At 44.7% G+C, this 21,940-nt stretch overlaps 2 protein-coding genes across 4 annotated transcripts in view; both read left to right on the top strand.

Moving 5' to 3' along the window:
* Positions 1-1,948: 1,948 nt before the first annotated feature.
* The window catches only part of LOC309516482 (olfactory receptor 4K3-like), a gene marked incomplete at its 5' end in the record, with an annotated part of 34,824 nt that continues 14,832 nt past the window's right edge, over positions 1,949-21,940 (top strand). The window contains one exon of the mRNA XM_082195248.1: positions 1,949-2,862. Coding sequence (XP_082051374.1) covers positions 1,949-2,862 — 914 coding nt within the window. The remainder of the gene's footprint in view (positions 2,863-21,940) is intronic.
* On the top strand, positions 9,142-11,975 carry LOC309516910 (olfactory receptor 4M1-like). 3 transcript variants are annotated; one of them, XR_014213064.1, is made up of 3 exons: positions 9,142-10,103; positions 10,285-10,399; positions 11,805-11,975. XR_014213064.1 is itself a non-coding variant. In XM_082195867.1 (2 exons), exons 1-2 carry the CDS (start codon positions 9,359-9,361, stop codon positions 11,831-11,833), a joined length of 774 nt encoding a protein of 257 aa, XP_082051993.1. In that variant the 5' UTR covers positions 9,142-9,358; the 3' UTR covers positions 11,834-11,975. The 3 variants fall into 3 exon arrangements, 2 of the variants coding, with proteins under 2 accessions (XP_082051993.1, XP_082051994.1); XM_082195867.1 differs by lacking the exon at positions 10,285-10,399; XM_082195868.1 differs by lacking the exon at positions 11,805-11,975 and having other exon boundaries at positions 10,285-10,565.

Below are 21,940 nucleotides of genomic sequence, written 5' to 3'. Positions count from 1 at the left end.
TAAAATCAACAATAACATTACATAACTACAGTGGTACCTCGGGTTAAGAACTTAATTCGTTCCAGAGGTCCATTCTTAACCTGAAACTGTTCTTAACCTGAGGTACCACTTTAGCTAATGGGACCTCCCGCACCACCACCACACAATTTCTGTTCTCATCCTGAAGCAAAGTTCTTAACTCAAGGTACTATTTCTGGGTTAGCGGAGTCTGTAACCTGAAGCGTTTGTAACCTGAAGCGTCTGTAACCCAAGGTACCACTGTAGGGGCATTACAAATGCTTACTATGTATCTTATCTGATGCAGAGGTGTAGGCAGAAGTTCACCCCTCTTTTCTTTGTTTTGAAAGAAAAACAACAGCAACCTTAGCTCCACCATTCAAATGGAACTCTGGAGATTTTAGGCACTGGACCATGTCGTTTATGTATAGGTTAAAGAGTGCTGGAGCTAAAATGCATCCTTGTTTGACTCCCTTTGTGGCTGGTACAGATCCTGTAAGTTGGCCATTTGTAGAGCAACACACTTTCAGCACAGTGTCTTTATAAAGGCAGTTAATCAGATATAATAATGTTTTGTCTATGCTCAAGGTGTTCAATTTAGCCCATAGTCTTACTCATGAGACTGAGTCAAAAGCAGCTTTCAAATCAACGAAAGCAGCATACAGCACACCGTGAGATTGCTTGGCGTACTTATCTGTGAGGTGGGTTAGGATGAAGCAATGGTCTATAGTAGATCTGCCTTGCCTGAATCCTGCTTGCTCTTCCGCAAGGATAGCCTCAACATCAATCAGGTTGATTAACTTATTGTGGAGGTGTTTGCAATATAATTTACTAACTATAGGTAAGAGGTTGATAGGTCTGTAGCTGGCCAGATCCGATGTGAGTGGCCTCTGATGTGGCACAGGGCAAATTTATATTTCCCTCTGTATCCCAATATGAGCATAGCAACCTGCCTTATACTGAATCACACCATTGATCCCTGTGGCTCAAGGTGCAAAGCAGATGCTCTACCATGGAGCCCTGACCCTCCCCTTAATGTTCAGGCTGTTGAGTGTCATTGCTTATGTAACCAAAATAGCACCACTCATGAGAGGGAGGTACCAGAAGGCACAGAGTAACTTCGAAGCATTCGGGACATTTTTGAAGGAAAGTATTCCAAGGGAAGCGGACTCCAAAGCATCCCAGTGAGAACTGACCACTGTCATGGAATGCCCACGTGAAAAGGGGAAATATAAAATGGGAGAGGGGTTGGAATGAAGTAGAAACACTGGAGATCTAAATAGCAGCTCTGCCCACTGCAATTTTGTTTTAAGAATGAGAGCAAAACGAGTAAAGTGGTACCTCGTGTTATGAACTTAATTCGTTCTGGAGGACCGTTCGTAAGCCAAAACCATTCTTAACCTTTTGCTAATGGGGGCCTCCCACTGCCGCTGCGCAACTTCCACTCGCATCCCGGAGCAAAGTTCGCTACCAGGAGACCTACTTCCAGGTAAGCAGAGCTCCTTACCCAAAGCATTTGTAAGGAGGATGGTACGTAACCCGAGGTTCCACTGTACTCAGAAATACCACCAGCTGCATACAGCCCACAAAGTGATGCTTGTTTCATGACACACACACATCCAACCAAGTTATAACTATAGATCAGTGGTAGAGTATCTGCAGTCAGGAAGTTCCAAGTTCAATTCCCATCATCTCCAGGTAGGACTGAGAATGCCCCAAACTGAAACCCTGGACAGCCACTGCCATCCCATGTGGACAATACTAAGCTGAATGGTCCAATGGTCTAAACTGATATAATGCAGTTTCTCATGGTCCTATCAAAATGTGATAAAACATTGTCCACAACATCAATAGAACAATTTTTCTTTATTTAATTTTTTCTTCCATAGCTTTTATTGATAACTATCCTGTATTCTTTCAGAGTCCCATCAGTGGGGCCTCAACACACATGATGGAAGCAGAGAACGGCACCACTGTGAGAGAGTTTGTATTTCTTGGGCTGACCAGCAAGCCAGAAGTGAAGGTCCTCTTGTTTGCTTTCTTCTTGGCTGTATATGGCACAACCATGCTGGGCAACCTCTTAATCGTTAGCCTAGTGGCTTATGCACCTATCCTCCATACCCCTATGTACTTCCTCTTAGGAAACCTCTCATTCCTTGATTTCTGCTACTCTAGCATAACTGCTCCTAAAATGTTGGCTGGTTTCCTATCAAAGACCAACACCATCTCTTATGTGGGCTGCATTTGCCAGATCTTCTTCTTCCACTTCATTGGCGGCATCAAGATCTTCCTTCTTGTCATCATGGCCTATGACCGTTACATTGCCATCTTCTGCCCATTGCGCTACATGGTCATCATGAATGGGGCAGTGTGTGGTGGTCTGATGTGTGCCTCCTGGACTGGTGGCTTTGTCCACTCCATCATCCAAGTGGCCATTATTACCCAGTTGCCCTTTTGTGGCCCCAACAAGCTGGACAACTTCTACTGTGATGTGCCACAGGTGGTCAAACTGGCTTGTACTAATACCTTCGTGGTGGAGCTACTCATGGTGTCCAACAGTGGCCTCGTGACTTTAATGTGCTTTGTGGTGTTGCTTGTGTCGTACTCCATCCTTCTGGCCAAGCTCAGAGCAGGGTCTGCACCCAACCGGAGCAAAGCTATCTCCACCTGTGCTTCCCATGTCACTGTAGTGACCCTGATTTTTGGGCCTTGCATCTACATTTACATCCATCCCTTCCACAGCTTCCCCATGGACAAAGCCATCTCTGTTCTCTATACTGTCATCACTCCCATCTTGAACCCTTTCATTTATACCCTGAGGAACAAAGATTTCAAAGTTGCATTAGAAAAGCTCAAGGGAAAGAAGCAAAAGAAATTGACTCCCTGACAGACTTTGCAACTGACTCCCATTCGTATTGTGTATGGTTTCTTCACCATTCAAGGTGAAGCTGTGTACAAATGACCACGTTGTGGAAATCAGCCCATGAGAGAATCATTTGAAGCATATGCCGGGGCATCACTTTATTTTCTGATATGAGTATCAGGAGAGAAGCCTTGTACACCTGTGCCATAGGCGCTCTGAACATTGTAAGTGCAAAATATTTATACAGAAGTTGACATACGACAAGCACACAAGTCACTTTCTCAAATATACTGGAAAATTACAAAAGTTGCAAGAAGTAACTAAAATAGGTTTGCTCAGCAGCTTTCTTAGTGTTATGTGACAGTTTATAGTTATCTCCATCCTTTGTTTCATACAAATGTTAACTTTTGTGCGGAGCAAAGTTGATTTGTCAATTATCCAAAAGTCTAGGCCTTACTGATTTCTCCAGCAACCTCTTGATTTTCTGAACCCTATTTGGGGGGAGAGAAATTGGAGCTGCCACATTCCACAATTTTCTAAGGGATAGGAAAGCAATTCCTTAATGGTTTCTCAGGGTTTGGGGGCCCTTACCTTTCCAAGTGGCACTAAGAAATAGCTTCCTTCTTGTTTTCCTGAGATTACTTGTTTTCTACCACTGCTAGGGATAACAAGTACTTCCACACCACTTTGCATCCACCACAATTTCCCAGACCTAGCATCTTTCCAGGGAATTGTGTGTTTGTAATGACATACAAAAAATGCTACATAAGCAATGGCATTCACAGCCTTAACATTAAGGGAAGGGTTGTGGCACAGTGGGAGAGCATCTGCTTTCAAACCTGAAGGTCCCTGGTTCAGTCACCACCAACACTAGGTAGGGCATGGAACGATTCCCTGCCTGAAATCCTGGATGGCTGCTGTATAATACTGTACAATATTGTCTACATACATCAACATTGTAGGCAAAATTGATGGTTCCAAATATCTGGAGAATTTCAGTGGGTCTCCTCTGAGCCAAACAAAATGATGTAATTGTTATTAATAATACCACTTCACTAGAATGGTTTGCAAAAGATGAACAGGTTAAATCTGTAATGATACACTGGGTGAAAGATTTTGAGTATGATATGCAATTTGCAGCATGGGAGAAGTTATGGAAATGTGATTTTAAATTTACAGCATGTTGTATGTTTGAAAGAAAATCATATGAAAATGATGTATTGATGGTATCTAACTCCGAGTAAATTAGCAATAATGTATAAAACAGGATCAAATATGTGTTATGTGCAGAAATTCCAAGAGAGCAGAAAATATTATTTATGTACGCACTGACGGCTGTGCAGATGTTATTAGCCCAGAGCTGGAAAGAAGACAGAGTCCCTCCCAGAGAAGAATGGCAGATTAAGTTGATGGACTATGCCAAAATGGCAACAATGACCAGAAGAATCAGAAATCAGGATGACCAAGGCTTTAACAAGGAATGGGAAAAAATTATAATTTATCTTAAAAACCATTGTAAACAGTTAAAATCATTAGTGGAATTGGAATAACATAATGTTACAATGAACTATGGACATAATGGAGATACACAAATTTGGATTAATATAAAAGATGCAGAAGGAAAGTATTAACAATAATACCCACAAAGGGGAGGAGGGAAGTCCAAGGGATTCTTGGGAATCTTGTTTTTATATATTATGTTATTATGTGAATGTAAATATTAATCTGTAAAATTAAATAAATAGATTTTTAAAATAACAACAACAACAACAGTAACAGTAACAACAATAACAGCACTACAACTCCATGTATGTTTTTTGTTCCAAGGTTGAGATAGTTTTTTTTTTAATTTGCTTCTGCAATCCATTTTATGTTGTATTATACATTTCTGTTCTTCTAGGTTTTTATTACTATTATTATTACTGTAAGCTTCCTGGAAAACTTGGTTTCTCACATACCATAATTTCCCATGTATAAGACATCCCCATGTATAACATGCCCCCTGTTTTTGGGGACTCAAATTTAAGAAAATGGGGGGAGGTGGCACATGTCACAAAATTCACCTCTTGTCTGCCCCCATTCTGCCAGAAGCTGCCAATGGCCCCGCCCAATTGCCGCAGCATCAGCCAATCAACACCAGCCATTGATGCAGCAACCAATGACATGCCCAATAGCTGCTGAAAGCCACGGCAGAAGCCAATCAAATGTCTGTCCTATGCACTACCCATGTATAAGACCCCCACTTTTTAGAATAATTTTTAAAGAAAAAAACCTAGTCTTATACACAGAAAAGTACAGTGTGTGTGTGTGTGTGTGTGTGTGTGTGTGTGTTACTGTATTATTAAGAAATAGATGAACCAATAGCAAACCACTCTACCTCCCTTTCCATCTTAATCCCAAACCAAGCAGCTCCTGCTGAAATCTTAAACTACCAGTGCAAAAGGTAAAAGTAAAAAAGGTAAAGGTACCGGTGCAATCCTATGCAAAAAGGTACAGAATTGTATTTTAGGGGAATGTATGTGTAAAACTAGGGGACGCGGGTGGCGCTGTGGGTAAAAGCCTCAGCGCCTAAGGCTTGCCGATCGTAACGTCGGCGGTTCGAATCCCCGCGGCGGGGTGCGCTCCCGCTGCTCGGTCCCAGCGCCTGCCAACCTAGCAGTTCAAAAGCACCTCCGGGTGCAAGTAGATAAATAGGTACCGCTTACCAGAGGGAAGGTAAACGGCGTTCCGTGTGCTGCGCTGGCTCGCCAGATGCAGCTTTGTCACGCTGGCCACGTGACCCGGAAGTGTCTCCGGACAGCGCTGGCCCCCGGCCTATAGATGTGAGATGGGCGCACAAACCCCAGAGTCTGGCAAGACTGGCCCGTTCGGGCAGGGGTACCTTTACCTTTACCTTTACTATGTGTAAAACTGCATCTATTGGTGAAAAGAACATAGAAAAATACATTGCATATTGTTAAAAAAATGCAGTACACACTGTTAGAAATGTGTATATTGAGTAAAATGTCATTCCAATATATGTGTATTTGTATGGGGAAAATGTGCACTAAAATGCTGGCAAATTTCTGTGGTGACTTTTTAAAGGGACAGTGGTGGTTGTGAACTGTGGAAATGTGTGGAACTGAAATTAACACTGGGAAAATGAGAAACTGAGGGAAACTGAAATTGACAGATTTTTCAATCCCTACATAATACTGACAGACAGTGTGGTATAGTGGTTAGGACCTGGAAGACCATGGTTCAAATCCCCGCTTGGCTACAAAGCACACTGCATGACCTTGGGCTAGGCCCTGCTTCTCAGCCTAACCCGCCTCACACGTTTGTTGCGATGATATAATGAATCAGACAGGGAATTCTTGGATGCTGGCCCATTGCCTTTCCCATCTCCCACTGTAACTTTCAGTAGCCAGGGGAGCTCCTCAAAGTTTTTTCCTTCTGAGTACCCCATGGGAAAACTCAAGTTGCACTTTTAATAATTCCCCTTGCAACCTGCATGTCGCCCAGAAGTCGCTCATGCTCTCTTGGGCCCCAGCCGATCCAGAACTTCCAAGCCCATTAAGGGCGTTGCATTTTGTAGATCAAATCATATGTTGCTAAGAAGATGCTCTCTCAGGTAGAGCAAATGCTGTGCTGGCGGAAAGAAGTGGCTTCACTTTAGCTGGTAGGTGCCATGCAGACTCTTGCTAATCCATAGTCCCTATAGTCCTGCAAGTGATTCTTCCCCATAAAAGGCTTACAGGATGCCCTTTGTTTTAAGGTAATGCCTTTTCCTACAGAGAGTATGATTGCTACAGGCGGCAAGAAATACCTCTTTGATTTCAGAAATTTATTTCCATAGCACTCTACAGAATTGATGCTAGGACGTACTGTTTTTAATTTTTCTTTGATCGCCCCTCATTAACGGGAGTTTTGTCTGAAGTAGGTCAGAAAAAGGTGTGTGACTAAGAAGTGAGTATGGTGTGTGTAAAGTATTAGTCAGGTATGACTGAAGGCTGACAATAGATATTAGGATGGAAAGAAATCAGAGAGCAAGAATGTTGAAACAGCTGACTAATGGATGAGGAAGGTCCAAATGAGAGGAGTAATAGGTTCCTATTTCAGCCAACTTGCTTGAGGTATTGAATACATCCTAAATAAGGTGTGTGGAAGGTGTGAATAAGGAAGCGATTTCTTTTCCACTAGCAAGCTAAACCAGGAATGTTTTGAAATAATTGAGCACAGAATTGTTAACATTGGGGAAACCATGAAACTGAAAGAATATTTGTTCATTTCACATTTATTTCATGAGTCCTCCAAAGAGTTTGTGGGAGCTCACAATTTTGGAATTAGCGAATTCAACCCAGGCCTCCCATGTTCTAGACCATTCCTCCTCAGTCCAGAATATTGTTGGACTCCAGCTCTCAACAGCACCAGTCAGCATAGTCAATGTCCCAGGATGGAGGAACCTGTAGTTGTGCAACCTGGTTGGAGAAGTCTGCTTTCAACTGATGCTACTACACTGCTGAACTATTTGCTGTTCACCAAGGAATATATAAATAAGAAAATACTGAGAAAAGGAATGAGGTGTGAGAAAAGCCTCCTTTATAAATCTCTATAGACATGTAATTATTCTTGCAGCAAAATCAACCAAGAGTTTTGTGGCACATTAGAGACTGATACATTTATTATGGCATAAGCTTTTGCAGTCTTGAGTTCGTGGAAGCCTATACCATAATAAAATGTCAGCCATTAAAATTGCACAAGACTCTGTTGTTGCTTTTAGGAAGGAGCTCTTACGGGTGCGTGACAGAGACATACTTGAGGAAGCGCTGCAGCTTAGTGACAGAACATCTGTTTGCATGTAGAAAGTCACAGGTTCAGCCCCTGACATCTTCAGATAGGGTTGGGAAAAATGGACCTTTCTGAAAATCTGGAGAGGGGCTGCCAGTCGGATGGACCTTTGGCTCCTGTGTTCAAGTAGCAGCAAAAGACAGAGAAGTAATTTCTGTTGTCTAAATCCTTTGCTAAACACAGGAATAGTCAACATGGTGCCCTCCATGTGTTAGACTTTCAGCTTCTTGACTACAGGTGGAGTTATAGTCCAACTACATCTGAAAGGGATCAATTTGGCTGACTTAGAACATCTTTCATGAGGTCCTCAATATCAGGCTTGCCACTTTAATATAAATATTTATAGCTCCTACCCATAGGAAGCTGCTCAGAGTAGCTTACAAATACTTTTCCACTCACGAGATGCAGTGCACAAGCACCATTTGAATGGCAATGCCCATCAACTTGGTAGGGGGGCTGAAGGGACCTCGGCCCCTAAGAGTTGGCTCCTGTGATGACACCAGCTCCCTCTTACTTTCCCTTATATTGGCGATTTGTTTGAAAATGTAAAGTGGAGCTCTCGGGTGAAACACCATGAAAAAGTGAAAATGAGGTTTATTTGCTGTGGTTGGCACCTAATCAGGTCCTTGGTGAAATAAGGAACAAAGGAAGCTGTGTTATGCTAAGTCATAGGAACACATAAATAAGAACAAGGGAAGCTGGTCCTATCTTCTCTATGTCACCTTGAGTTCCTGTCAGGAGAAAAGGTGGGATATAAACATAATCATAATATGGGGTGGTGTGTGTGTGTGTGTGTGTGTGTGTGTGTGTGTGTAAAAAGACTAGGGTAAATTGATCTACTCATGTGTCTATTTATTGATCCAATCACTCACCCATCACTGCATAGAAATCAAGAGATATATGATTTATTAAAACATACAGAAAATTATAATAAAAGCAGCACAGCACTCAACCTTTCCTTAAAAGCAGTCAGGTACCAAAATCCTATTGGAATAAGAAAGCCTTCACCTGCAGGGAAGGAAAGAGCCAGTCTAACATCTCCAGGGAAGGAGTTCCAGAGTCCTGGAGCAGCCACCGAGAAGCCCTTCTTTAATTCAAAGTTTAATAATAATAATAATAATTTATTATTTATACCCCGCCCATCTGGCTGGGTTTCCCCAGCCACTCTGGGTGGCTTCCAACAGGAGATTAAAAAATACATTAAGATATCAGTCATTAAAAACTTCCCTAAACAGGTCTGCCTTCAGATGTCTTCTAAACATCAGATAGCCATATTTTAAGCTGTATTTTAATTAACTGTTTTTCCCCCCTGTTACATTTTATTGTAATTTATATTTGGTGTTAGCCACCCTGAGCACAGCCCTGGCCGAGGAGGGCGGAGTATAAATAAAATTTTGTTGTTGTTGGTTTCTTTGACATCTGATAGGAGAGCATTCCATAGAGTGGGCGCCACTACTGAGAAGGCCCTCTGCATTGTTCCCTGTAACTTCACTTCTCGCAGTGAGGGAACTGCCAGAAGGCCCTTGGAGCTGGACCTCAGTATCCGGACTGAACGATGGGGGTGGAGATGCTCCTTCATTATCTCCTCCTCTTTCCCCACTGCCCTTTCTTTCTTTTCTGGTCCCCCTTTCCTATCTAGGTGCAGATCACTTAAACTTCACTTGAGGTATGGAGGACACCACAGCAGTGGCCAAACTTAGGTTGCTGAAGTCTACCCACTTGGAGGGTCTGAGGAACAGCACCCAAGTGACTGAGTTCATCCTGACAGGACTGTCTCATGAACGTGGGGTCCAACTTTTCCTCTTTGCCCTGTTCCTCACTTTCTACATGATTGTCCTGCCGAGCAATGTGTTGATCATCATCACCATCCGGAGTGACCCTCATCTTAGCTCACCCATGTATTTCCTATTGGCCAACTTGGCATTCCTGGACATCTGGTATTCTTCCATCACTGCCCCCAAGATGCTAGTTGATTTCTTGGCTGAGCGCAAGATCATTTCTTTCTGGGGCTGCATTGCTCAGCTCTTCTTCCTCCACTTTGTGGGTGCCTCTGAGATGTTCCTGCTCACAGTCATGGCCTATGACCGCTACGTTGCCATCTGCCGTCCCTTGCACTACTCCACTATGATGGGCCGGCGCTTGTGCATCCTACTGGTGATAGCCTCTTGGGCTGGCGGCTTTGTCCACTCTCTCATCCAAGTTGTGCTGATCCTCCGCCTTCCATTCTGTGGACCCAATGAATTGGACAATTACTTCTGTGACATCACCCAGGTTCTAAGGATCACCTGTGCCAACTCCTTTGCTGAGGAGATGGTCATGATATTCAGCAGTGGCCTCATCTCTGTGGTCTGCTTTGTGGCCCTCTTGGTTTCCTACATCTTCTTGCTCACCATGCTGAAGAAGAACACCACTGGTGAGTCAGCCAGCAAGGCTCTCTCGACTTGCTATTCGCACATCACCATAGTCATTTTCATGTTTACCCCTGCCATCTACATCTATGCTCGACCCTTTGATGAATATGCTCCTGACAAGGTGGTCTCTGTCTTCCACACAATAATCTTTCCGCTCCTAAACCCCATTATTTATACCCTCAGGAACAAGGAGATCACCACAGCTATGAAGAAGGTGGTCAACAGATACCTCCTGTGCAAGAAAACATGAGATCAATAGAATGGTAGTCATCCTGGGGTCTTCCTTGCATGACCAAGGGTGAGAAGATATGGTCAGTTTTAATAAGGAAACATCATAAGGAAACACCATTTCTCCACAATTTTCCAGTGGCTTCTTTCGCTTATGATTGATCTCCCCAAGCCCTTTCTGCCTCTACACATTCACACTCTTGAAATACATCCATATAAAATATTCTATTCAATTACCTCTTGAATAGTCGTTTCTTGACCTCATCAGCTTACGCTCAAATTATAGGAAAATTCTAACTGAAAATGGCATATATTTTTTTGCACTAAAGCTGATCATGTAAATTCCAACTAAATTCTAGTGTGCTCTATAACAGAATAAATTTATTTCAGAGACTCCTGTGAAATAAAATTTTAGAAGCAGTCCTTAAAAAAAATCTAACAAATTATCAGTTGCCTTTCAACAAGTACATGGGATAAAATGCCTGTAAGTAAATTATATTAAAGGTGTACATGTTGGTTAAGTGAACTATTAATAAGCTCTCTTTATTGTTCTACTGAGCTCAGTTTCATGGAGTAAGCTTGTTTTTTTAAATGGTGCTAACGTCCTTAAGCAGTGTGAAATGAAGAAATCTTTTCAATGCCAGAATACAAAACCCTGCTGTGAAATAATAAAAACTGTTGAGATGTGTACATTACCTGAGGACTGCTGGAGAGTTTGCATAATGAAATTAAGATACCACAGACATTACACATTATGCCTGGAGAATGTACAAAATAGTCTGACACATGTACATCCCTCAAAGTCTGTTAGAGAGTATGCCTAATGTCTGGAGAATGTATAAGATGTAGCTGAGATATGCATGTCCCCCAATATGTATGGGAGAGGAGTACACACAATTTCCCATTCATGAACAGATTATGTGCATATCTTCCATGTGTTGTACAATGACTGGTAGTTGTACACAAATATACATTATTGCTCAATAAAATATAAAGGTAAAAGACCCCTGAACGGTTAAGTCCAGTCAAAGGTGACTATGGGGTTGCGGCGCTCATCTCGCTTTCAGGCCAATGGAGCTGGTGTTTGTCCACAGAAAGCTTTCTGGGTCATGTGTCCAGCATGACTAAATTGCTACTGGCACAATGGAACACTGTGATGGAAACCTGAGGGCATGGAAACACTGTTTACCTTCCCACCACAGCAGTACCTATTTATCTACTTGCAGTGGCGTGCTTTCAAACTGCTAGGTTGGCAGGAGATGGGGCAGAGCAACGGGAGCTCACTCCATTGTGGGGATTCGAACCGCTGACCTTTCAATCTGCAAGCCCAAGATGCTCAGTGGTTTAGACCACAGTGCCACCCGTGTCCCGTGTTGCTTAATATACATTGCCATTAACATATATATTGTGAAAGAAGAAGCAGCTCGGGATCCAGTCCATAAAAATGCAATAACACCCATTTTTCTACATGACAGTGATCTGCATCAAGTTGTTCACGGCATAAGAAAAAGTGCCAGAACAATCTCCTCTTCTCTGTCTGCTGCTTGCCTCATAAACCCTCACCACTGTTTAATTCAGAAGGTGGAATTACCAGCTCAACACACACAACTCTACTAAGTTTCCTTTCTCCCCACTTAGAAGCTTAAAGTGCAGTGCGTTCTGCAAGCAAATAAATGTTCTTATATGTCTTATCATGCACATCCAGTTATCCCATGGCGTTCATTTTATTCCTTCTATGCATCACTCTCAAAAAAAATCTTCATAAGGCCTAGAAGCTCCCACCACTTTAAAATCACACTGATTTTCACTAAGCTGTAAAATGGGACCGGTTGTTGTGGTTCGAGGACCCGACCCCCGCTTGGTGGAATAAAGACACATGGACACAGAATATAAGGTTAATGGGCAAGAAAAGGCCATAACTTTATTGATTACAGCAAGTGAGAAGGTATTGGCTTAGGCATTGGACCACAAAAGATTTTACTCCACCCACTCAAAGAGGGGTGAGTCTGCAGAGGGGTTAACCACCAGTAGGGGGAGCCTGTTGATGCTAATACAACCATAAGCTCTCCCCGATGTCACCGAGGGTCATGCCATGCCCCCCCCCACCACCACACAGGCATCGGAAAGGATTCACGACCGCCAGATTCCTTTAACGGAATACCCAAATTTGAAGGGGTAGGCGATGGCCGTAACTTGCCCTTCCACACACCAACAACACATTCCAATGCCTAACCGCCACCCGAGCCCAAGAGGCATGCCCCCAATACCCTCACAGCTGTAACCAATCCCTAATACTGCTGATGATGTTACCTAGCCGAATGTCGTTTCCCCGATCTGAAAGATGAACCCGTGAGCAAATGGGCTGAATGGCTGGCGTGGCTGCGTCTTGAGCAGCAAACCACGCCCCCACCAAGCCGCCTGATTGGGTGCTCAACCGGGGGCATGGCGCACCAGCCATGTGGATGGGGCAGGGGCGTAACACCCCCGCATGACGCAGGAATTGTCTCCCACCCACAACACCTCCCCTCTGGAAGGAGGAGAGGCCTTTTCACTAAGCATAAACGTCTTCACAGGGTTGTTGGGATGATAAAATTGGGCAGGGCAGGGTGGGGGGGAGAACCACATAAGCTTTCCTAAGGTCCTTCGAGGAATGGCAGTGTGAGAATAGGGCCTGCCCCGAACATCACAAAGAGAATGGATGTGCCACGTAAAAGCTGGCAGTGGAAAATTTCAGAACTTGAAATGGTTGTGCAACAGGCACATGTTCCTCCAGCGAAAAGGGGAAGGAAATAAGCTTAAGACCTGGCAATCCCTAAAAAGGCAATGAGTTAAATGGGTAGTATAGATTGGACATTGTATTAGAGATGTGTTGTTTTGTGACAGGAAGATTGTAAGCCAAGCCTCCGAAGGAGGGGCGGCAGTTAGGGCTTAAAACCTTCATGCACTGCTTGAACGGGGCTCTTCGGTCACACGGGGATGTGATGGGAGCCCGCCTTTGCAAACGCGACCCAATAAATATACTTGGTTAACCAAGCTAAAGGTCTCAGTCCGTTTATCCACGTTTAGGATTTTCTCACAGCAGGATCAAAGTTAAATAAATAAATAAATAAATAAATAACCATCCCTGGTAGGGATAGGCAGACATCAACCTATATTTCAACGCTTCTAATAAAGAGTCCAGTACCTTCTAAGGAAAGCTGCTCCACTGTTGCACAGCTCATACCATCAGACAAGCCTCACCCCCACCTTTTAATTGGAATTCCTTGGTTTGGATCCTACTCTCCTGAGCAGCAGAAAACAAATTTCCTCCAACTTGGGGGCAGGGGGAGCTCTGGTTTGTGGGTTGTTCTTGGCCTGCCAGGGGGTCCAAAGCCCACTAGGGTTTTATCCTGTAGCTGAACCCAAGTTAAAGATTTGTTCTCTGTTTCCCCCTGTCTTTCCTTCTCTAGCCTTCCTTCCTTTGTTTTTCTTGAATCAAGTTTTAGTCTGTAAGCTCCTTGGAGGCAGAGGCCTGTTCTCTTTTATGATGTGAATCACTGTGTACACTGATGATGAAACAAAACAATTTCTTTAATAAAGTGGTGCCCCGCAAGACGAATGCCTCGCAAGACGAAAAACTCGGTTTTTCGGTTTTGCGTTGCTTCGCTAGACGAATTTCCCTATGGGCTTGCTTCGCAAGATGAAAACGTCTTGCGCTTTTTTCTTAAAGCCGCTTGAAGAGGCGCAGTTGCGACGGACCATGCTTCGCAAGATGAAAAACATCGCAAGACGAAAAGACTCGCGGAACGAATTATTTTCGTCTTGCGAGGCACCACTGTATTTGTAAAACACGGAGGCTAATCCAGTGCACAAATCTACTCAACTGGATTTAGTGAGTTCAGATCAAATCTAAACGGGGCATGAGGATGAATTTGCTGTGCTTTGCAGATGGTGGCAAGTTCTCAAAGTTTGTTTCCTTTGCCTCACTGGGGACCCCAGAGCCAGATGTCAGAGCGGTAACTTTGGAAACAAACTCCCTTTGTAACAATGATCATCCAGCTCTTGAATGCCCATAGCACCAGTTTACCTTGCCAAGATCTAAAGGGATAAATCAAGCATCCTCTTTGTTGTTCCCATTTTCCATCTGGCATGGAGAGTTTAAAGTCATCAAGCAAAACCAGAATGCTGCTTCTCAGACTGAGATTGGATCAGCTGTGGAAAGAAGTTCTCTGTGCAATCTTCAAGTGACCTCAGAGTGAGTGAGTAAGGGGCAAGTGAGATGGATGGGGCTGATGGGGTAGGTCAGATTCAAATTTGCTAAAATAAATAAATTACCCCCCTTCAGACATGAGCTGAGTTGCAAAGAAGGTTTAGAATCTATATTTTACGTCAGACCTTATCAATGTTATGCCTTTCACATGCTGCTGGATTAAAGGCAGCCCTCTTTAGTGAAGCTTTTAATATTTGATAAATTATTGTATTTTAATATTTTGCTGGAATCCACCCAGAGTAGCTGGGGAAACACAGCCAGATGGGTGGGGTATAAATAATAAATTATTATTATTATTATTATTATTATTATTATTATTACTTCCATCATCACTGACCATGTTGGCTGGGTTGGTTGGAGTTGATTAACATATTGACAATATTCCATTGGTTATATCTATTCAAATTCTCTATCGCAGGATATGGGAGTGATAGATGATTTTGACTTCAGAGAGGTCAGGCAGAGATTCTGTGGCTTGTGATCATTCCACAATTCTGTTAATTGTCTACTGATTCCTGTAAGCACAAAATGCTTTGCTCCTCTGTTTTCACCTTCACCTCATGCCTGCCTCACATTTTCTACAACCTCTCTTGCACACAAACAACTGCATGTAACTCTTGCATCCCCCCCCCGTCCCAAAGACTTCAACATCTAAGCACCGTTTTCACATTCTGCCCAACTCCCATGCTGTATACCTTTCTATGCCAGTGCTTTCATATTCAACCTCATTCCCATTCCTCCTACTCATTCTGGTTTTTTTTTGGGGGGGGGGCGTTGGCAACCCCCCTTTCCACTTCCATTTTCAGCTTCACTCTTTTTTTTAATCTCTCCACCCTTCTCCTTTCTCTTCTTAGTTCTCCCTTTCTGTGTGATCACCATCATTTTCATACCTTCTTCTGTTCTGCAGCCCCCTTTGTATATACAACCCATACTGATATGTGTTGCTCATCTTTAATATGAGAATCTTAAAAGCAAGCTGTCACTTTGCTTATTCACATAGAGAATCTTAAGTTCAGTTGATGGATGTTGTGCACATATGGATGTTTAAAATATCCTTTCTAGATTACCACATTGAATCTAGAACCTCATGTTAAAGACAACAAATGGTACCAGGAGTGATGGTAGTAGATACAATGGAATATTAGAGGGCCTTGTATCCTTTATCTTTCCCACACGAGGCAACTGAAATATGGAAGAGGGAAAAGTTTAAAACATCAATTTTCACTCTTCTTCATTGGAAATTCATTGGACTAGATGATTCCCTCAGTCCCTTCCAGCTCTACAGTTCTATGATTCTTTGATTCTATAAAGCGTGTTCTCACTAAAAGAGAGCACGTGTTGCGGATGGGGCCGAACAAAACTCCACTTGGTTGCCAGGCAGTATTAGATTCAAGGGGCCTGGAGCAGATTGGAGGATGGTGTTACTGGGGTAAATTTGATGTTGCCAATTTAGGGGTGGGATCAGTGGTTATTTAAGCAAGGTCCACAGCTTTCTCTTTCTCTTTCGCTGTGGACATCGGATCACATGGAGCACTTGGACTGTCTGGAGGACAGTGATGCAAACTTCTCATTGTCTGGTTACATTTCTTTATTTCCCCCTTCTTTTAATCCTCTTTAGTCCCTTAAATAATTTAATTCCCCTTTTTCCTGTTCAATTTCCCACCCCACCCCTTACCCTGCCCTGTGGGAAGATTCTCCCTGTATCTGTGGCTTGCCTTTCTTTCGCAAAAAGGTTTCCCCCATTTCTCCTGTTGTAAATTGTGGGGCTAGTCAGGGCTGTTCCCAGCTTAGCTGGAATCACTTTCGTTTACAGCACCCCCGAAGGTTGGCTTTATTTGGGTGTGTGCAGCGCTGTTGGCCAAATTTTAATCTAGCCTTGGGCGGGAGCACTATTTTGAGTTCCTTTAATATTGCTATGAGACTAAGATTCTCAAGAGCAGAGGCATGGAGCCCTATTTGGCCTGGGCATAACTTCCGAGCCTAAGTATGCTACAGGTAGCAGTTAATTGTTAAGTCTCTGACCTCTCTATAAGAATGTACCTGCTTGCAGGCTCAGTTGCTGCTAATGTATATCAGAGGGCGGCAGAGGCTCTCTGTGCCTCCAATGACTATGAGCACTCTGTATATGCTCTTGAACTATGCTGTTTCTGAACAAGTTTATTTTCTTTAAGTTTGTTTTGCCCTGATAGTGGCGACTGCCATTTTAGAGGCGAGCCATTGTGGTTTAGTGGCTAAAGTGTAGGACTAGGACCTGGGAGACAGGGTTCATATCCCCCTCTTAGCCATTGTTATAACAAAACAAAACAAACTGCTCCTTTTGGGCTATTCTGTTGCTGGGTAGTTCGGTCCATAAAAGAACTTTGGGTTTCTTGAAGGGGTGCTTCCCTCTAAAAGGGCAAGCAGGGGTACCTGGACAAGCTGTGGGCTGCTTCAACTCTGCTATTTCACTGGAAACATTTATGCCTGGCCTGGCAGGTGATCCTAGGGCTTTGCCCTAGAATTCGATGGCCTGGAAGCGTTTCCGGCCTGAATGGTGTCCCCATGTGGTCCATGAAGCATTGGTTTCACCAGTTCCTTACATTGTTTAGTTTTTGCGGACTATGACTGGGCTTTTGCAAATGCCTCAAGAGCTTGCCTCTCCTGCAGGGGATGACTTGTGGACGCCCCAGGTGTCTTCTTCCAGAAGAAAGCATCTTCGAAGGCTGCAATCCAGGAGGAGGGCAAAGAGGAGCAGGGATCATGATTCAGACATCACCTTGGACCTCTACAGGGGTCAGGGTGAGGCTGTCCCGGGTCTTTAGGGATCATCCTGGATAACTCAGCTGGTCAGCGCATAGTGCCGGTAATGCCTAGGTTGCAGGATTGGTCCCTATATGGGACAGCTGCATGCTCCCCCATTGCTCTACCTGGACACTTAGGTCCAGTGTCGAGGGCCTTTTGGTGGTTCCCTCACTGCGAGGGATGTAACAGGCGCCACGTTTGCAATATGCAAGCGGGAGAAAGCACCTTTGTGTGCCCGCACTGCAGTTTGCTCTGTGCGTTACAGGGCACAGCGCTGCACGGGCTGCATTTGCATTGCATTGCGTGAGAGATTTGCATTTGCATTGCACAGAGGTTGTGCGCATTGCACAGAGGGTGTGAGTGCATTGCACAGAGGGTGTGTGTGCATTGCACAGAGTGTGTGTGCATTGCACGGAGGGTGTAGTGGCATTTGCACAGAGTGTGTGTGGTTTGGTTTTTTTTTTTTTTTTGCATTGCACAGAGAGTGCATTGCACGGAGTGTGTAGTTGCATTGAACAGAGGGTGTGTGCAGTGCACGGAGTGTGTAGTTGCATTGCATGGAGGGTAGTTGCATTGCACAGAGTGGGTAGTTGCATTGCATGGAGGGTAGTTGCATTGCATGGAGTGCGTTTTTGCATTGCACGGAGTGCGTTTTTGCATTGCACGGAGTGTGTAGTTGCATTGAACGGAGTGTGTAGTTGCATTGCATGAAGTGTGTAGTTGCATTGCATGGAGTGTGTAGTTGCATTGCACAGAGTGGGTAGTTGCATTGCATGGAGGGTAGTTGCATTGCATGGAGTGCGTTTTTGCATTGCACGGAGTGTTTGTTTTTTTTTTTTTTGCACTGAGTGTGTAGTTGCATTGAACAGAGTGTGTAGCTGCATCGCACGGAGTATAGTTGCATTGCATGGATTGTGTGAGCACCGCACGGAGTGTGTTTTTGCATTGCACAGTGTGTGTCTGAAAAGGAAGCTGGCACGGCGGCAGTTTTGTCGGGACTTTTTTAGCGGTTCTGGCCAGCGTCGGCCCTGTAAATTTACGTATTATGATGGCAGCACAAGATGCCCCCTGCCCAAGCAGGGCTGGAAGCTGGCAAGCAATACCTCAATACTTTTTGCCCATATTCCCATTTTATTTAGGGATCCAGTTGGATATCGTTGCTAAAACATACCACTTGCCTATGGAGAAGCTGTCTGCCTTGAAGGAAGTTATTTTGTAATACTTCCTCTGTAGCAAGTGATGCTTCATCAGATCCGATCTTGCTGGGTCACTTAATTAATCTTGCATGCAGAGTGGTTGCCCCAGGCCGCCCCTTCCCTTCCCACTAGGCCAGGCTGCCTGCGGCCTGAGGTCCCCTTACCTTTCTCATGCAATGGGATCTCATGCAATGGTTGCAATTCCTATATGTATGCAATAGTAGTTGGCCATGGCAGGATACTTGCACAGGGATTTTTCAGGTTCATGCTGATGCTGCTGGATCTTTGCCCTTTGGTTTTTTATTTCAGGGGCTGCTGGTGTGCAAAGCCATGGCCTCAAGCCCGGTATGGTGAGGCAATCATGTGACCTAACTTTTGAGTTTTCCCCATTGTAGTAGCAGTTCACATGTGGCCCGAGGAGTTCAGTGACCATCGGATCTGCTTTTGGTCTGATAACCAGGTAGTGGTGAGCGTCTTGGCTAAACAGTTCTCACGCTCCAGCAGAGTCTCCGCCCCTCCGCTCATGCTTTTGAGCTGCACCGCTTAAGGTTTACTATTGTGCTTTCTGCTCTCCTGATTACGGGATCCTCTAATGATGTCTCTGACACTCTATCCCATTTTCAGATGGAGCGCTTCAGATCCTGGGCTCCAGACTCAGCTATTGCCAGACTTTTCCAGACCACCTGTGGCATTTTGACAACAATTAGTAATTACAGAGAGCAGCAGCTTCCATTTCCCCTTCTGCTTTTAGCTCTTATGGGAAGGCCTGGATGGATTTCTTAGCCTTAAGCTGGCAGTCCTCGGCCATTCAGATGAACTGGCCCCCATCCTCTGAGCAGATCCTGCAGTATTTGGTCCACCTGCCGCAGATTGGGCGTCCTGTTATAACTATAAGAATTCAGTCCGCTGCAATGTCTGTTATACTGAAGCTTTATTTTTCAGAGACCCTTGCATAAAGTTTGTAATGTGCAGGGCCTTGGAAGGTTGGAATAGGCTCCAACCTCATAGGACAGTGGGCAGGAAGTCGGTCAATTTTACCTAGGCAGGATCTGCAACAAGTTAAAACTTGTCTGCTGGTAAAAGATCAAGGCGAGACTCCTTTCAGTATTCCATTGCATTTTGGGCACTGAGGGTTGGGGAAATGGTTGTTGGAGCCAGCACAGGGCTGAGAGTCTGGAGGCTTATTGCTTCAGGACTTTTCCTTATCTGCTTTGGAGCTTGTCATTAGAGTTGGGAACTCTAAAACAGACTTAGTGGGCAGGAGTGCCACAATCAGGCTTCCCATTACAGATGAGGAGGGCCCTTGCACGGTTATGGATACCAGAAAAAATTGGCTTTTCATTCCCCTGGGGGCTGGCCCACTCCTAGTGCATGAAAATGGGTTCCTGTTAGCCAGGCATTAATGTGCTTACGCCGTGCACCAGTTATTACGGCCTGCGGCTTGCCTACCACTGGACACGCCTCATTCCTTCCGAATAGGGCTGCTGCAACGGCTGCACACTGGGGGCCTGTCTGTAGACAGGATTGTGAATACGGGTCATTGGAAGTCTGACGCTGACAAGGGTTATATCAGGAAGTGTCACAATGATGTCTGTGCTGATGCTTGTCTGTTATATCCTTTTCTCATAGGAGCAGTGGTGCACATTTGGGCCACAGCATTGTACACTGGGCTGGCAAGCGCGCTGACAAGTCTGGACTGGGGCGCCATCTCAGTCTTCCTGTCCATGTGGACATATACTGGATGTCCAGATGGGGAATGCTTTGGGAGGAGGTCCTTCCTTTGGTGCGGTCGAGTGTGACCTGTGCAGGTCCTCCCGCAGTGCTGGTGGTACAGCTGGGCAAGAATGATTTGCTGTCTTCCTCCAGCATAAGTTTGCATTCCTGCATGCAAGAGGGCTTGGATTGAGTTGATGGCAGCTCTCCCTGGACTCAAAATAATTTAAGGCATTTGGTTCAAGGTGGTCTGGAGGGGGGGTTGGAGCACCTGTCCCCTCCAATGCGCAAAGATATTCCATTAAAGGAAACCAAGGATTTGCCATGCTTTGTCAACCCCTTTCGAGGGGTAGGGCCACGCAAGAGTCCCTGGGAGCATTTGGGGTGAGCTTGAGTCTGATCCTGGTTCATTGCTCCCCCACGCTGTTTACTTGTACTGACGATATGGTGGGGCCCAGTCGTCAGTGCTGCCCTGCTGAGGTCAGGTGCAGCTAGTCGGGAACCAATGCCTAGACAAACTACCACCGAGCAGGCCAGAAAGCATGTTAATATGGCGGTGGAAAATAAAATAAATAAAGTAAATCAAATAAAATAAAATAACATATAAAATAAAATAACAAATAAAATAAAATAGGTCCTTGCTTTAGGTGGTTCTGTGATATTGCACCCTGCTATTTTCTTCAAGACTGTTCCCCTCTTTGGGGCAGATGGGGGGTGCATCTTTCCCCTATGGGGAACGACACCTGGCGGGATGCGATTGCCTTGGGATTCATTGCTCCCCCACAATGTTGCTGGTACTGACGATATGGTGGGGCCCAGTCGTCAGTGCTGCCCTGCTGAGGTCAGGTGCAGCTAGTCAGGAACCAGTGCCTAGACAAACTACCACCAAAGAGGCCGGGAAGCATGTTAATAAGGAAGTGTAAAATAAAATAAAATAAAATAAAATAATAATTAAAATAATAAAGTAAAATAGGCTTTGCTTCAGGTGGTTCCATGATTTTGCACCCTGTGATTACCTTCAAGGCTGCTGCCAGCTTTAGGGTGAATATTTCCCCTATAGGGAACGACACCTGGTTGGCTATGGTTGCTTTGGGATTGAAGGAAGGGTTGCATTTGTGAGTGGTTTGGCGGTGAGCTAAGGCTCTGTGGCGGTTAGGCATTGGTTAAATTGGTTGGTGGAGGGGTATGGATTGGCTGTGCCTGCCCCTCCAATGCTGCTGCTGCTGGGAATTCCGTTAAAGGAATTCTGGGGCTTACCATCCCTTCGTCCAAACCCTTGGAGCAGGGTGCGGGCCGTGTAAGTTCCCAAGGAACAAGCAGGGAATAGCTGAGGGTCTGTGTCGCAGTCCCAGCTGTCCCTGGTCTTGTTCCTCCACACGCTGACTCACGGGAGTCAGCGCTGTCCCCAAGGCGGGGGGGACAGATAGTCATAACCAATGCCTAAGCAACCACTCTCAATTTGTATGAAAATAAAGTTGTGGCCAAAAGTATGCCAAAAACCTTAAACAAAAATTATGTGTGATGTGTGAGTTATTGGGGTAGGGGTTTTGGGGGACCTCAGCACGCAAAGCGTGTTCTCACTAAAAGAGAGCACGTGTTGCGGATGGGGCCGAACAAAACTCCACTTGGTTGCCAGGCAGTATTAGATTCAAGGGGCCTGGAGCAGATTGGA

The sequence above is a fragment of the Podarcis vaucheri genome (genome assembly GCF_965113315.1).
Source record: "Podarcis vaucheri genome assembly, chromosome: 13".
NCBI classification, from domain to species: Eukaryota; Metazoa; Chordata; class Lepidosauria; order Squamata; family Lacertidae; genus Podarcis; species Podarcis vaucheri.
Note: the sequence above shows the minus strand (reverse complement) of the source record. Positions and strands in the feature narration are given on the sequence as shown.